General features: G+C 37.8%; 1 protein-coding gene across 3 annotated transcripts in view; it reads right to left on the bottom strand.

The window, feature by feature from the left end:
- BZW2 (basic leucine zipper and W2 domains 2) overlaps positions 1 to 17,532 on the bottom strand; it is a 58,209-nt gene that overhangs the window by 15,253 nt on the left and 25,424 nt on the right. For all 3 annotated transcript variants that reach the window (XM_057406193.1, XM_057406195.1, XM_057406194.1), the window contains 5 exons: positions 15,457 to 15,633; positions 14,252 to 14,355; positions 10,886 to 10,951; positions 4,563 to 4,698; positions 828 to 937 (listed from right to left, as the gene is read on the bottom strand). In XM_057406193.1, coding sequence (XP_057262176.1) covers positions 828 to 937; positions 4,563 to 4,698; positions 10,886 to 10,951; positions 14,252 to 14,355; positions 15,457 to 15,633 — 593 coding nt within the window. The remainder of the gene's footprint in view (positions 1 to 827; positions 938 to 4,562; positions 4,699 to 10,885; positions 10,952 to 14,251; positions 14,356 to 15,456; positions 15,634 to 17,532) is intronic.

The raw sequence follows: 17,532 nt of genomic DNA, 5'->3' as shown, positions 1-17,532 counted from the left end.
GACTTGGACTCTTAAAATCAAATACAATTTGATGAGATGAAGGGGTGTGCGAGGCTGCTTCACTTGTGAAGATTCTTGCTTAGTCATAAATTATTGAGGTAGAAACAGGAAATACTGCTGAAATTCTCCAGGCAGTGCTACACAGGATGCAGTGCATTGATTGGATTACCACAGCAGCAATCTTTTTTGAGGACTAGGAAAAAAAAGACTCATCTTCAGAAAGACACAGAGAGAGAAAGGCACATGACTCATGAATATTCATATATACTCTAAATACCTCAGGGCATTGCTACAAACTCAGAACACAGGTTTTGAGTCCAAAGGCTGAAAGCCTTCCTGCATTGCTCCTGCTAGATCTCCTGTGATCACTGCAGGACCATTTATGCTACCCAGATGGCTGTGCTTTCACTATACTATTTAAACACTGTCACTTTGGAAACTTATTTATAACCCTTTATACTTTGTTGTTTACAAAAGTAAAACATATTTCAACAAAATACAAATCCTCATGCACAGCTGCTGGTGGTGTGTGTTTTGTTAGCAGTGCTTAGAAAAAAACTCATTTAATTCCCAAGCCCCATATAGACAGTATTTCAGATGGCATCTGACTACAGGAAAAATAGACAGAATGTAAAATCATGTGATATTTAATATTCCTGAACCTGTATCAATGCTACAGCCATAACAATATTGCTGTGATTCAAAATATTTAAAAAATTATGAGTCTGAGGGGGAGTTAACATGCTTACTGCAAACTCCCATCTGCATTGTATTTCTTTCTCCTTCCCAAGGAGAAAAAAGGATTATTGAAAATATATTGTACTTACTAGCAATCTTTTATCAAGGTTGGCTTTTCTTAAAGCAGAGGTAACAGAATTGGCATCTTTCTCTGCCATCCACGCTTTAAAAAGCTTTACAGCAAAAGAGGCTGCAATCCCTGTTCAAGGAAAAACACGTTTCAGCAATTTTCAACACGATTTAGAGATGGCTATAAGAATTACAAGGTTAGAAAGTGGTTATGAGAATGTAGAATGAAAACACTTCTTTGTGACGATGGAACTAAACACATAGAGCTGAAATGCTAATTTTTTTTCTTTAATGAAGTATTAATTTCCTGACATACGCTAGATTGATTGAAAATCTTTTCTTTCTGTAGCACCCATCTCCAGTCAACTCTTCAAAGATCTACTTTGCAATTATTTTTCCTACCTCCTCAATTTACAGATAAAGTCCAATGCAAAAGGAAAAAATATGCATTAAATCAGTTATGAAATGAAGGCACAAAATAATAAAGGATAGTCAGGAATAAGAACTAAACCCCTGTATCTTTAAAGGACTTTTTAGCAAGTCCTGGAATAGGGTTAAATAACTTTGCAACTTCAAGGTAACTGATTGTACTGCATCCTTGTAGAAGGCATAGAGTAGCTGATAGGACAAGGCACAAATACGATTTTAAGTGGAAAAATTCCTTCCTCAAGGCATGACTGAGTATTTTGAGCATTAAATCAAATGAACTCTACCTCTGTTAGCTTTGGGTTTCCCAGGGGAGCTAACAAACCATCAGCCCCACACCCCCTTTTTGCCTTCTCCTATTTTCTAGAGCAGCACCACCAATGGCTCTGCTCCAGCTTCTTGGCTGTGAGCAGCAAAGTGCAAGGAGCTGAAGGAAGCTGAAAGGTCTCAGGGATGGAGAGCCAGCTTATCCTTGTGGAAGGTCTCCTATAGGCCAGTTATGCTTCTCCATACTATACTCATATCAACATTTACAGTGCTGTTCAGGGTGGTGATAATGATAATTTTATACTATGCTACAGCCGGTGGCCATAATTGTCTGTTTCACCTCCAAACAGTCCTGAATCTCTGAGAGCTAGATGGGACCTACTGGTAGGAAGCTGCTTCGTTGTTCTTAGCACTTTATAGATAGATACCCATTCTTTTTATTTATAGGATACATTGACTAAATGAGTCATCAAACAGGAACATAAGAGATTATTCCCATAGCAATGTAAACTTCAATAGCACTGATACAACAGTTTTGGTGACCTTATTTCAAGAGCTTAGTTTCAAGGCATGACCCTTAGGAACTGATACACAGAACCATGGATGCACAATGCCATGACAAGAAAGGCCTACAACAACTACTTTAGATTTGTTTTACATGTTGTACAGGTGGCTCCAAATGAAACTAGCATAATGCAGCAATCTTAAGTATAGTAGGCTGACTAGTCAAGACTCACAAAGCCTGGTCAACGAACAAGGACCTAGGCATAAATTCCACCTGTAATTTCTGAATCTGCAAACACAGCGCAGCATATCCAAAATGTGCCTGTGTGTTCAATACCAAAAGTACTGTCACCAAGCATTGTCCCAGTACCCATGTCCTAAAGTCTTTTTCTAGTTTTGGCTTAAAATAAAACAAGTATCATGCCAGTACCAATGTTAGAAAGAAGTTGTTCCAGGGCTTCACTACCCACATTTTCAAACTTAATTTCTAATGTATATCCCAAATTTACATTGGCCATTTCTGTATCCATGTGCTGTCACTGCCTCTTCCTTTACATAGCTCGTCCCTTTTTCTGTTTTTCCTTCATTTACAGAAAGTAACTTCAGCCATTATTTTACTGATTAAACCTGTTAGCTGGTTTTTTGCATTTACATTGTTTTTCCAGCATGGGTGACAATGAAGGGCACACCTAACCCTGATGAGGTTCTACCACTACTCAGACACTTCTCTGTCTCTGCTAGAAATATGTCAGCCATCCCTAAAAGACATTTTTTTTCCCATCTATAGATCACAGCAAAAGGAATGACAACACTGAAAAAGGGTAATCTTATAATGAATTAGGTATTTGCCCTCAAATTTGACAGATCCCTTGTCTGTATAATTTACCCTTATCTCACTAACAGCCAGTTCTTTGCCAGTGTCACAATACTCGTGCTGATCAACAACTCCCTCAGCTTGTCTAATTGTTTCTTCATGTATTTTAACCTCACTTGCCCACAGCATTGTTTTTTTGTAAATCAAAGAAAGTATCAAGTTTATTCTTATATTATCTACCTGTTTTAAACCCTGCTCTTTTTACTGTTTTTTTTCTCCTAATTATCTTAGCATCTCTAATTATTCTTCAATAAAAGATCTATTCCAGAATGTTGACTGAACAATCTTTTACTCACATGCAGACACAGGGACATTTTTAGTATGTATAAACCAAGAACCAAAAGTATACGTATGCTCCTGACAAAAGTTTAGGGCTTCTAGAAACAGAAGTTCATAACACAAATTGAATTTGTTCTACAATTTGTACATAAAAATTGTATTTCTAAAATGTTAAGTCTGAACTATAACAAATTACTTTAGTTTTAAAAATTTGAGTTTTCAGATGCCTCTTGTCTTCCCATAACTAGGAACAGACTTTGATTTAAAAATATTGTAGGCAATCACCCTAAGACATGGATTAGTGCTTTTGTTTGCATTTTCTCTTAGGTTAATTCTGATTCCAAAATCTGTGGTGATGACAGAGCAAAGCTACAGCTGTGGCTTTTCTTCCTGCAGCGTGTAGAAAACAAATGTAATGGTTAGCATGCTGCAAATGAGAACACGAAGTTAGAATACATTTTAGCTAATATACAGCTCTTTAACAAAACCAAAAAGCTTTTATGAAAACTGTTCAACACTGAACAACTTCATTTGTAATTATTACAGGTAGTCAGTAACTGCAGAGAAACACACTGTTGAGCAAGTATTTGGGAAATCAGGACCCCAGCGTGGATTCCTAAAAAAAGCTAAATAAAACCCCTCAAAAAAAAAAAAACACCCCCCCCAAAAACAACAAAAAACCCACCAAAAATCAATCAAACAAACAAACAAACAAAAATACAAGGGAAAAAAAAAGTAATTTCAAAAAGTCACTGTACCCTAAGACCTTGAGCAACCTGGTCTAGCAGGAGGTTTCTCTGACCATGGCAGGGGGGTTGAAACTAGATGACCTTAAGGTCCTTTCCAACCCAAACCATTCTGTGATTCTAGGATTGAAAGAATAGTTACTCATCATATAGCAAATACAAGTCCATGAGAAAGTGCATCAATCACTGATCACTACTGGTTTGAAGGCAAAATAAGGGGTTTAATTTTATTTTTTTCCTTCTGCAAAACCCACGTGGCCTGCATGTGTTCTCTGTTCCACTTGACGCTCACATGCACAACATACTGGCATTACTTGAAAAAATGCTAGTAGATGTATCTCAGGAATAGATGCTATACTTTACACTTTATAATATCACAATAATACATATATTCTACATTTTTTTCACACACGTGTAACTTCCAGAAAACACCAATCCTTTGGGGTTTGTTTGTGCTTTTTGTTGCTTTTTTCCTATGTTTGACTACTCTCACATTAGATTTCACGAAGTATGTTGGCTGTTGCTGTCTGTATACACTTCTGCTTTAAAATACCCATTTCCATTGTATAGTTACAGCCTTTCAAGATACAAAGCATGTTGCAATAAAATGCTTCCCCTATTAAAGCTAATGGAAGAAAAAAGATCATATAGAAAATTACCTTCTTTGACTATATTGTCAGTGAAGAGGCTTGTTAAAATTGTAGCAGGAAGAGTCCCGTTGGCTAACAGGATGCCAGAAAGCATTGCCAGCTTTGTCTGTTCCGTCTCAGTAAAGGCTTTAAGAAACAGCAGAAGCTGTGGGCCAGACAACAACAAAAAAAAATTAAATATTCGAGCCATAGGCAATGATAACAAGTAAACATGGATATTAGCAGACAGTTTAATTTCTTATTTCTCAAGAAGTCTCACTATGATTAATGGTGCTCATGTCAAAGTCTGCATGAAGCATGGCAGCACCATTTCACTGATTGCTTATAACTTCATTTTCTGTAAGGACGTAAGCATGTGGAATATGGCCTTACTCAGGGAGACAAAGCCTGTCTTCTTCAAATATACGTATATGCGTGTAAAACTAAAAGTGCTTCTTACAGGCTTGAGACCCACAGGAATTACAGGACCACAGACTTGCTGACTTCAGCACACTGACAGGAGCCTGCCCACTCACATGTTCAGACTTTGGACTAAACCCCACACAGCTGCAGTTCATTTTTTAGCTTACAAAAACCCTTACTCATGAAAACAATAAAAGGATGAGAAAGTTTCCTGTTTTGCTTTTGGGGAAGAGAACACAGAACAATGACAACCAATTTTCTATTGGCTAAAATGAGAAATATAGTTCAAGTTCAGACATTCTTGATAAAGCTGACAAAGGACAGACAGGAACAAAAGCTGCTTTAGGACCTCACCATTCCCACTACTAATTACAAGAGGAAACAAATAGCTTGAGAAAAAAAAAAATCACAAATCTCACTATCTTAATTAAGTTCTAGAGAACTATGTATTTGCCTCTTAGAAGTCTAAAAATGGCAATTAGGTCTCTTTTAAATATCTTAACTTTCTATGTTAAAACGAATGACTTTAAAGCACAGTTATGAAGTAGATTACACCTCTTTGGCTTACATAAGGAAAAGGTTGCGCAAAATGAGATACTGTCAGTAACATTACTGTTAAATAATAAAAGGAGGCTAGACAGCGAAGGGCAGCTCCATTCATTGCAAAAAGCTGCTGACGCCACCAGAAGCTCACTTACAAATTTACTGTCACCACAAGAAAAGAGAAGAAAAAAATATGAAAGCCTGCACACATCCATTTCTGGAGTTTAAAAGGAATTCTCATTTCCTCCTTCAGCTACCGCTGCTTTGTTCATCTACCTTCTGCTGTCACGACACCATTCTTCCTTCTCCAAAGCAGCAACAGATGCAAGCAAAGCAGAACAACTCATTCTGATGGAAAATTCCCACCCAGTTTCCACATTAACAGTATTTCTCAATTACCAAATCTCACCCATACAAACAGACAGAATAGCACACACGTTCCTGTGCTTGTTTGTTACCATGGACAGTGAGAGCTCTTCAAGAGCTTAACATAAATTGTAAAGCTTTCTCAATGTAGTAACATTTTATAAATCCAGATAACTAGCAAAGTGAGTTAATAAAACTCATGCAGTGTTTTATGAATAGCTCTGCCCTGTATCAGTGAACATAACTGAAAAAAAACCCTCATTCATACAGTAGCACTTACATAATAACCTCAGCTTTAAATTACAGCTTACACAGGCCTGAATGATTCAGCCATAGACAAATCATATGGGTTTGTTTTTTAACTGGCTTCAGCCAAATGACTGCAACATGCAGTATTAGCTTAAAAGAAAAATTATTAAACTATAAAATCTCAAGGTGTAATTTTATTTCAACAAAGTGTGACTCACAACCAAAACCACCCTGTACATGAATGGAACTATTATTTCTAAATATATGGATGAAAAACAAGTGGTGTGCTGTATTTCCAAATGCAGCAATTAATTGGTATATATAATGGAGCAGGTAAAGGAACTTCAGGGCCACATTTAATGAGAAGACTGAAAACATTTTTACAGAATTTCAGTAGAAGCCTAAAGTAAAATGGAGTCCTGGGGATTTAAAGCTGTCATATAAGCTTTATCAACAATACTGTACCGTAATGAGATCTGCACAAGAAAAGAAATGGGAATTGGACCTTTTTCTCTTTAGAGAAATTATTTCTCTGTATAGCCTACTTAACCCTTATTCCTCCTGCTCCCGTATGAGCAACAGATGATTTTGTTTAGAAAGTGGTCAGCCTGACTACTTTAACATGGAAGACCAGGTTTTGCCCTACTTCTGAGCTGTAACCTCCAATGGGTTTTGTCAGCAATGACTTATGAAGAGTTATACGCGTTCATTTCATATCAGAGTCACAAAAGCAACAATGGCAGAAAATCCAGCTGCAAAGTCCAAGGCGAAGAAGGATTCTAAGAGGACTTCCAAATATTTACCAACTCTACTTTTGAGAAATCTGCAATTGTTCAAATGTTTTGGAAGGTCTGAAATAATGTATCTAAGAAGTTCACAGTCTCATCCTCTTCCTTTTCTTTTGAAACATGCTTCTTGCAAGTCTCTTAGCATCAATCTGAAATAGTGCTCTCGAACTAGATGCCACTGCAGTACGTTTTGAGCAGAAACCTTATCTTCTGCATGTCTCTCATTACTTACTGTTCATGATACTAGCATAATTTTTGTTTTACTAATACTTCTGAAAAGCAGCTCAAATAAACTTATACATGTCATTTTCCGCTGTTCAAGGATATTATTCTGTACTTTCAAGCAATTGTGAAACAGTCTAATTTAGGGGGAGACTGGGTGACAGAAGGAATAAAAGCCTTTAATAAACCCACTTAAAAACCATCAGAAAAAACAAAATGTTCAGTCCAAAGCTGTTGTTTCATTTTTTTTATTGCTGATTACTTTAAGAGCTCTTCTTTCACCATCACAATTACAGACCTCAGCAGGGAAGTCAGAAAATGTCCAAGTCATTTGAGAACAGTATCAAACCACCCACAGAAAGTTCTCCAAGCTGATGCTTCCCTGCTGTTAGCCGAGCACTGGCATTACTGCTTTTGTTACAGATGCAGACTGATTCCAGGCATAAAATGTGCAGTTCTGGCTCACAATTCTGTATTTCTATTATAGCTGTAAGAACTCCCACCTATTTAAGTGGGAGTTCAGAATGCCTAATAAGCACAGGACCAGACCTAATGTGCCATTCTGTGCTATTTTTGTCTTTAAAGAAGTTGTCTTTTAGGCCCAAGCCCTGGGCATAAAAGGTACGCGCAAGTAAAGACATGAATGCAACATTAAAAAGCACATAAGCAAAACAAGTGCTTCTGCTCTCCTCTTGCAATTTGAAACCTTATTAGTGAAAATCAAGGCATTTTACCCACACAGGGAGTGTGGTGTCTTTTTATATCTTCATTATGTGAACTGGTCTATCGCTTTAGCATCTGACATCTGTAGACAGCACTGAAATGTCAGCAATGGAGAAGGCAGCTAACATAACAGATACCCACTGACTGATTCTTGTCCTTCATTTAACTGACTTAAAGCATCTCTGTTTACTCCCCATTTGATCTTGGAATATTACTCTCCTCTTATTTCATCATTCCCAGCTTGACTTAGGGTTCTTTCATTAGGAAAATGGGAACACGAACAAAGGTCCTCATAGTATTTCCCAGTACTTCAGGCTGTCCTGACTCACTAATATTTACCACTGTTAAGACAAAGCATACTTAACGGTGGTTTTTCCCAACTTTGATAATAAAAATAACTATATAGGATGCTACTTAAACGTGCAAATATACTATGCATACAGCTAATATTGCATTCTTCATCCACTGACCTGAACAGAAATATGTATGTAAGAAAGATGAACACAAATTTGCAACTGAGAATTTGGAACTGAAATTACTGCAAAATGCTGTCGAAGGTCTATGCCATGGGCACTGTCCAGTGTACTAAGGACTAAAGTTGCCTATATCAAAAACCAGCATGTGAGCAATGCACTTAAACATCTTTGCCTTCTTTGAAATTGCTTGCACAATATAATTTAGATATAAAACTTTAGATGTAAGTTTTGTTTATGCCACTAGACAAAAGAATAACTGGCAATTTTGTGGGGAAAGATTTAAGAAATGAAACATTTGAAGGATAGAAACAGACAGACAATAAAGGGAAAGGTTCTGGGAAATAATAATGTCCAAACAACAAAATGATGAATTAGAAGAGATAAAGCAAATAGTTGAACAAATACTGCCATTTAAAACAATCTCTCTTGAAAGAGAAATCCTACTGATACCATCTGCTTCTTTAGAGTTAAACTGCTGGTATTCCTTGGGTGTTTTAGCATGATTTTTTTCTGTGAGAAGAGCTAATTTTCCCTCAGTACCCTAGCTGCCTAATGAATTTGCCAGAAGAACTGCATTCCTGGGACAGTGACCCATCAAACAGCATCAAGGAGTAACCCTCTTGCTTTTCTAATCATGGACTTCCTGCGGTAGTCTTTGAACTACTAAATCTTGCAGATACCATCTAGAAATACTAATGTATCTCTCTTTTGATATTCCATGAGCAGCTACTCAAGTTACTGCACACAGGGATTAAAGCATTAAATAGTTAAAACCCAACAACCTCATTGGTGAGAAGCCAGTCACTTTGTGTGGAGAGAGAAGGTAAGCAAGAGGCATCTACAGTCATCAAGGGTTTTAAGGCAATACCAGCGCAGATGAGATACACAGGCCCAAACTCCTTCACAGCCACCCTCCTAGTTTTTAATTCTCAGATAAACTGTATTAACTGAGTAAGGGAATGAGACCAGCACTCATGCTGAAAGGTGAGGTCCCCAGGAGCCACACCAAGATTCATGCCAGCAATAAGAGCAGAAGGGCAGGTGGAAAAATTCCCCTCAGCCTAGGACCAGCATGCAAACCTGATCTTGTTATTTGTCATACCAGACGTGATCTGACATCAAAACTGTATAAAACCCATGTACATAAAACTGAGATTTGCAGTCTGCAAGGTGGATAAGACCACTCTGACCCTGTTCTGCCATGGCTAAGATCCTTCTAATGGCTTTAAAGGAGCAGAATGGCTCCAGTCACACTGTACCTCAAAGTACTGCTTTCTCTCAAACTTGAGTATGGCTAAAAAGCACATCAGAGGCACTTGTTCCTCAACTGAAGAGTTAAATTATCATATATTAACCAAAGTCTCATCTTGTCACTAAGTGTGCAAAGTAAATTCTTGGAAACTTCAAGGATTCCAAACCAAGCAAGTTACAGAAGAGAGAGGAGGCGGCTTGAATTGACATGGCATTTGTTTAATATGCTGAACACTCTCTGAAACTTGAATACTATGAGTCAGCGCTCTCATGTCAATGATTATAGTAATTAACAGCAAGAACATTAGATTTGTGTGGGGATAGAGGTAAATTTAGGTCTTTAGAATGATGTATTGCGCAATCAGCATCAGTTAGGAGGCATACTGGCCACAAGTGCAAAAATAATTTCCTATATAAGCAAGAATGTATAAATCAGAGCAAAATTTACTCAGCCACAAGAGGGGTGGTGAGGCATCATGCTCCAGACTTACCCTTACTTGACCCTTGCAGCAACCTTCCTAATGTTTAAATAATATGGAAAAACACTACTTCTTCTAAGAAACATTGCATTTTAATCACAGGACAGGCTTTCCCATTATCAGAACGCCTGTCACAGCACAGCAAGTGTTTATTACTAACTCAGGCCATTAGAGAAAGATATTTACATCTGTTACTAGGAACTCAAAATAGACAAAATAAAACTGTATTTTTTTGAAAATTTCTACCCAGGTTTTTCCTGCCTCCTTTGAATCCAGTATCACAAAACAGTATCCACAAATATCCGCTGCAGCTTAACAGGCAAATCCTGAGCACTCTGCCAGCAGTGATGACTTTCTCTTGCACATATCTATAGCTCCAAATACAAAAACTTATGGTTAGGATTCATTCTACAATGCAGGAGTTGTTTAATAATCATAGACCAACTGCCATTCTGCACAGCAGATTTGCATTTATTCTGTGGAAAACCCCCAGAGAGCTGTTCTATTAGCAGGATAGTAACACCACGTCTCATTAACAGCTACATCCCAAAGCATATTGAAGTTCTCCATAAAAAAGCCTCAGATAAGAAGGTGAGCTTGGTCAAAGCAACTAAAGGAAGAATTAATTCAGAATTACTCTACACCAAGTGCAGCCAGCAGTAATCCCACAGAGCTAATTTTGCAGACTAAAGCTGTCACCTGTGGATTCCATCCTCTTTTCCAGTAGAGCTAAATAAAATACGTAACAGTGCCACAATTGTATGAATACACATTATACAATTACATAGGGTAAAAAAAATACTAATGCTCAAGGAGACTGCCACCAACATTACCTTTTTGATTTCATCTTCAAATGCTTTCTCCAGGTATTTGTATCTCCTGATAAGTTTATTGAAGACCTAAAGATAAACACAGATTAACTGTAAAAATGCAACAGTTGCAGCCATCCTTCTTAATAAAAAATGCAAAGGGAAACAAGACGACTGCCACTACTGAATCCATGAAGAATATCATTAAGTAATCCATGAAAAGAAGTATTTTTATTTTTATTATTTCCACAGCAGGAAAGAAAAAGTAGGAAGCACTGCTGACCTCTCACACTCTAATATTCCACTGCAGTTTTCCTTTAGACACTGCTTCCAGGAAATAAGAAGCCAGCAGAATGGTGTTTCTGCAGCTATCTGCTGGGTTGCCTTCTCTATTAATTTGTTCACCAGTGGAAAAATACAAGTTTTGCAATTCTTGCTTCATAGAGCAATGTTTGCATCAGAAAATTTACAGCAGTTTCAGAATCTTATTTTCTCGCATTTCTCAAAATTTTATTCCTACTTTACTCTTCACCTTACCCATAGTTTAAAAGCAGGGGAAAGGAGCAGGAGGTTAACTCTGCACCCTTCCCCATGTAACACAGCCCACTGGGGAAGTTGTCAGGTGTAAGCCAATGAAGTGAGTAGCACTGCTGGCCACCCTCAGTAGATGCAGGATCTTTGTCAAACCCACTAACACGAATGCTTACAACAAAACACACTGCTGCCACGGAAAGACGGAGAAAATTTGACAAAGCTTTTACAAGTATGTTGTTGTAAACACTTGCTCTCCAGTTTTCACCACCTGTTTCCCATCATATCACCACAGATTATGAAAGCACAAGCAGCATAGGTGCAGGGTGCATTCAGATAGAATGGAGAGATAAAATATTAAATAAATGAATCATTGTTCTCACTCCTGTACTGAGAGCACAAAATACATGATTTACTGTCACAGGTGAGAAGGTTTAGATGGGAAACAAATCACATTATTGTCAGGCTGGATGGTAGTGGTGGGAGAAATTAAGTTTAGAAAATTTTCACAGAACAGGAAATACATCCATATATCCTAAATCGTAATATTTTGGCTCAGAACAAGTGAAAATCAAGTTGTGGCCATGCTGAGAGCAGAGACACACAGAATTCTTATAAAAAAGGTGTAAGATGAAAACGCAAACTAGCATCTTGTTCATATTTCCAAACAAAAATCTCATAATTTTTCTAAGTCCCTGTAAATGATAGAAATATATTTCATAAGGAAATAATCTGCTAAGATATCAACATCTGGTTTAGTCTTTTTTCTTGAAGACCTTTCACTGTCTGAATTATTGCCATGACTAAAACCCCCCAAAATAGCCACACTAATAATTCACTTTGGAGCCAGAGAAATAAATTACCTAGAAGTTAAGGAAGCTCTAAATAATCTTTTAGCCTAACTCCACTTTTTGATAATTCAGTAAGAGCTCTATTTCCCACTATGCATGAAAAAAAAAGGCAAAGTGTATAAAAGGATACATCTCTTCAGGCATTAACTACAACACGTTGACTTATTTTGGTGGCTTTTGGTTTGAAATGCAGAGAACACATTGAAAATTCCACTGCTCCAAATCCTGAAGCCTTCCTTCCCATTTTCCAACATGAAACCTTTTACTTTAAAGTTCACTCTCTCCTTGGAAGACTGGTACTACCAATTTTTATTATCAAACTATTAAAACATTAAAATTTAAGAAGATACAATCAATGCTTTTACCAATAACAAAGATTTTTCTGAAGTAGAATACCCTGGCTTTAAGAGATGATAAAGCTGATAAACAAGAATACTGACTCCCTTTCTAGAAATAAGTATATTTCATTTCTTCAGATTATCAAAGATGTATTTTTAAAGGAGCTTTCTACTATTTAGCATTGTCCTTCAAATCAGTCACACACCTTTTCAGCAGCTTACCATGCTCAACACCTTAGGAGGGCCAGTGGCTTTTATGTTTTCACTTACTTTCTCCAGCATCCCAATAATTATTTAAAAAGATAAATATGTAACAAATTACTTTTGACACAAAGGAGTTTCAATGGGATTGCATTTTTATGCAATTCTACTTGCATTCAAACTGCATGGTGACTTTGAACTTTCAAGAGAATTCTTACTATATTTTCTCATGTAATTATTATCTTCCATTAAGGAATTACACAACATTAGCTTCTCTTCAATAATGTTTTAGGCTTCACTGTTGTTTTTGTGTTAATTGCACATACACCTATTTGTGCAAGCCTTACTCTTGCAAAAAGAAATTATATATCACATCCATAGGAGAAATTAAAGCTCTTGGAATATATGCCCAATTCCTAAATAGCTATACGACTAAAGGTTGAAGGCATCAGCTTTGTACTTTCTGTCATTCATATACTCAATAGAATCATTTAGGTTGGAAAAGACCTTCAAGATCATCAAGTCCAATCATTAACCAAACACTGTGAAGTCCACCACTAAACCTTGTCCCTTAGTGCCACATGTACAGGTCTTTTAATCACTTCCCTGGGCTGTTCCAGTGCTTGGTAATACTTCCAGTGAAGAAATTTTTCCTAATATCCAATCTAAACCTCCCCTGGCACAACTTGAGGCCATTACCTCTTGTCCTATCACTTGTTACTTGGGAGAAGAAACCAACCCCCACTTCACTACAACTTCCTTTCAGGTAGTTGCAGAGAGCAGTAAGGTCTTCCCTGAGCCTCCTTTATTCAAGACTGAACAACCTCAGTTCCCTCAGCTGTTCTTCATACGACTTGTGCTTTAGGCTCTTTCACCAGTTTCATTGCTCTTCTTTGGACATGCACCAGCATCTCAATGTCTTTCTCATAGTGAAGAGCCCAGAACCAAACACAACATCTGAGGTGCAGCCTCACCAGTGCCAAGTACAGGAGGACATTCGCTGCCCTAGTCCTGTTAGCCACACTATTTCTGATATACACTGTATTTTTATCACAATTAATTTGTTTCTAAAAATACATTCGTACAAAGCTTTCAGACTGCATACACAAAAATAATAAGGATGGTGAAAATGCAAAAGATATAATTTATATTATATATATAATATATAAATTATATATAATATGTATAATAATGCAAAAAAAAATAAGGATGGTGTCTAAAACTATGCTGAATCAGCAGCAGACTAAGTAAGACTGCTTTTTGTAAAATAAAGCACTGCTAGCTAAGATCAGATTATTTTAGACATTCTATTTTCTTAACCAAAATGTATAGGTTAAGGCAGATTACTGGTTAACTGGATCTTCAGTTCTCCTGTAACTAGCTTACTGCAGCCTAGACAGTCTGCAGATGTTCCACTGTAACCCCTTTGATACAGAAACGGGAATCAGTAATCAAACGCCTTTACTGACCTGAGCATAATTTCGGATGGCATCATGATCTTCATCTGCAAAAAATACACAGTGGTTGGTCATCTTGGTCTTGTCATTGTCATCTATGCGTGTGCCTCCAGGAGCTAAAACAGGTAAAAGGAAAAAAAAAAAAAAAAGAAAAGAAGAAGACAAGGAACAATTTCTCACTTTAGAGAATGATCTGTAATTATATGTGTTTTAAATGTTATGCAAGTATCATTAAAGCAAAAGGCAAACGTAAGAGATAGCAGGGGAAATGGTGGAACAGACAGGCTTTTGCAAGGCCATGGTGGCACCTGACAGAATGGACAGGCTGGCTAATATGCTGCACCTTAGATCACACAAACCTCACAGGACAGAGATTCAGTTCACACTAAGGAACCGCAGCTAGTTTTGAGAGCCCTGAATGTGACCAAATAAGAATGGGTTAGAGCATAACCCTTGCTTGTTTTTTAACTACTACTTTAAACACCACAGTAATGTAAATCCTTTCCAAAGAGAAAACTATTAGCAGTCTGTTACTAATTTGAGGACTTGGAACATCCTCCTAACCCCTCTAATGCTTACCAGGTGCATGTAAATATTGAAAACATGTCTTCAGAAGTTTTCTCCTGGCTTATTTTGTTGAGAGGTTTTTTCCTGGATATTTCCACTGTCTTTTGCTTCCTGTATTACCATAAGTGTCTTACAAAAACATCTTTTCTTCTAACCAAAGAGCAGGAAGCAGGAATCAAACCAACCTGAGCAGTAAAAAGAGCCAACCTATTCAAAATACAGAGGAAGGTGAACAGGATGTTTTTGCCAAGCTGCTACCAATACCTGGGAGAAATGCCCCACGAACATCCACAAAGCACTCCTGGTGATCCTTCACTTCTTCTCTTAGCTGTCCTTTGCTGCAACATCTACAAAGAAAGCTTTGCAACAGCTAATAACCTGGAGTGCTATATTATGCTAATGAAGTCCTCTCAGCTCAGGCCAAAGGCTTTGCAGCAGTATCCATTTCTGTGATATTTGGAGAATGCCTCACACCATCAAGTCCCTAGGTATTCCTGCACTACAAACAATGCTATGATACAAGATGAAGAGGTTTCTAGATAAGTGAAACTGTAATACAGTTTATAATATACACTTTGTAAAGGAAGACAGCAGATTAAAAGAAGCAGGCCTGATCATCAAAATTCTGTATCAAGTACACTGCAGGTTACCTAGCATGCTGCCAGCTACCAAAATATCAAAGAGTGTGTCAGCATAGCGGCGGTAATCAAGTCGTGAGCCTGTTGCATCCAGAAACTTGGCTATAGCCTCCAGGTCATTCCCAGCTTCATTGAGGCCTTGGACAATCGTATCCCTGAAGACTGTGGGTTCAAACTTCTCCTTTTCATCTGGAACAGAAATAAAGGAAAAGGACAGAGAGTCATCATTTAATCTTTCTGCTAAAATCCCTTGTCAGCCAGCAATTGAAATGACCATAATAGCCAAACATATTCTTCCCACTCTGGTCAACACACCAAAAGTTTGGCTGTTTGGCTTTTATTGCCTCTGGAAATTCTTCAGTGTTTACCTTCATTTCCCTCTCCTCCTCATTCCCCCAACACCAATACACATACATACAGAAATAAATAAACAAATAAAGCAGAAGAAATGCAACTATTGAAATGGTTTTCAAATTTCATACTCTTCCTTTTCTTGTTGAAGATACTGAATGTGTGTATCGTTATGCTTTGCTAAGTCTGCAGCAGATTAAAGGAAATGTCTGTTATGTGTACATAATCTGACTATAGGGATACTCCATTTTTCATTTCTTGATATTTTTCTTTAAATAATTACTGTCACATATCTAAAATACCTTCAAAAAGGTATTAATAAAAAGGGTTGGTGTAAACACTTAACACCAGGCAACACAGAGTAACCAAGAATTTATCTTTCATATTTCCAGCCCTGAGCAGTACTAGGAACACAGACATGCACAGCTCACATTGCATTTTCTACAGCTATCTCTTGTTGAGCCTCAATTAGAGTACAGTCTGACCCCCAGAGAGCATCCCTATGTCTAAATCATAGAATAGTTAGGGTTGTAAAGGACTTCGAGGCTATTAGCCACAACAGATGTAACGACAACCTCCAGATAAAGCGAGGTAGATTTATCCATACCTCCTGCTGCTTTTTTTTGCAGGCTGCTAACAGATTACTACAGACACTTGAAGCTTCTTAACAAAACAAGTCCCACCTTTATATAAAGGCACACATGAAATGCTTCTTACTGTCCAAATAACTTCAGAAACAAAATTGCAATGTGTTCTGTGGCATTCAACAAACCCAAAACTTGTTATCACCTGCTGACACAAATGTTGATAGGAGTTCTTAAAAAACTTGCACATATATCCAGAAGATAAATCCAGAGGTTTAGTTACTAAGATGAATGAGGATCAGTAAAATTCCTTCCTAAACACGTTACTGCAGCCTGAAATACACCAGCTGTAACTCTCACAGACATTTTGGGAAAAGAGGTTCTAGGCTTTACACATGCTCTTGCTGCAGGTTTCCTTTCCCTGCAACTCATACTGCAGCTTTTTATCCCTGTCATTAACCAAAAGACCTTGGTTTCTGATAGCCTTTCTTCCCCCAATCTGTTTCTTACTGCCACAATAGTCTCATGGCAATTAAGTAACTAACTTAGACACAGTGCCTACTTTTATTTGCTTTAGTATTTCTAACATAAAAAAGTTTCTCTCTCTTCTTGGTCTCTTGCATGCACCTGGGGTGCACTCAATTCTAGCATCTTCCAGACATCACTTGCATATTCTCCCTCTCTTCCAACACATCCCCCTCACCTGTCATAATCCTATCTGGAAGGTGGCACAAAGCGCTCCCTTCCACTCAGTGTCCCAGGCTGCTGGGAAGCTGAGGGGACTAGTCAACCCATCCTTCCAAGGAGTCCGGCAGCATACAGCCAACAGCAGCTCCACAGCTGTCTGTCAAGAGCTCAGAAGCACTGGAAATATGAAGCATCATCTTATTTTCCAGTAATCCCCTGCTACACCTAGCTTTTAGTGGCTTGTTGACTCTTATTACCCATCTCCATGTGGATTGCTCCCCCATGCCACAAATCTGACCTCCTCATACCAAAGCTGAGGATTACTCAACTACACGGATACTCATGCTCATGAAACCACCTGCTCCCAAGCCCAGATAGTCCTAAACTGATGCATGCAACCACAGTGTCAACCTAGTTTCTTTCAACCTAGCTCTCATCATTCAATGAACTCGATATGTTCTTTCTC

Source organism: Pezoporus wallicus, unplaced genomic scaffold, assembly GCF_028554395.1.
Source record: "Pezoporus wallicus isolate ANWC-B61680 ecotype Strahan unplaced genomic scaffold, APGP_CSIRO_Pwel_v1 contig_5879, whole genome shotgun sequence".
In the NCBI taxonomy this organism is placed as follows: Eukaryota; Metazoa; Chordata; class Aves; order Psittaciformes; family Psittacidae; genus Pezoporus; species Pezoporus wallicus.
This window is presented reverse-complemented; position numbering and strand designations above follow the sequence as displayed.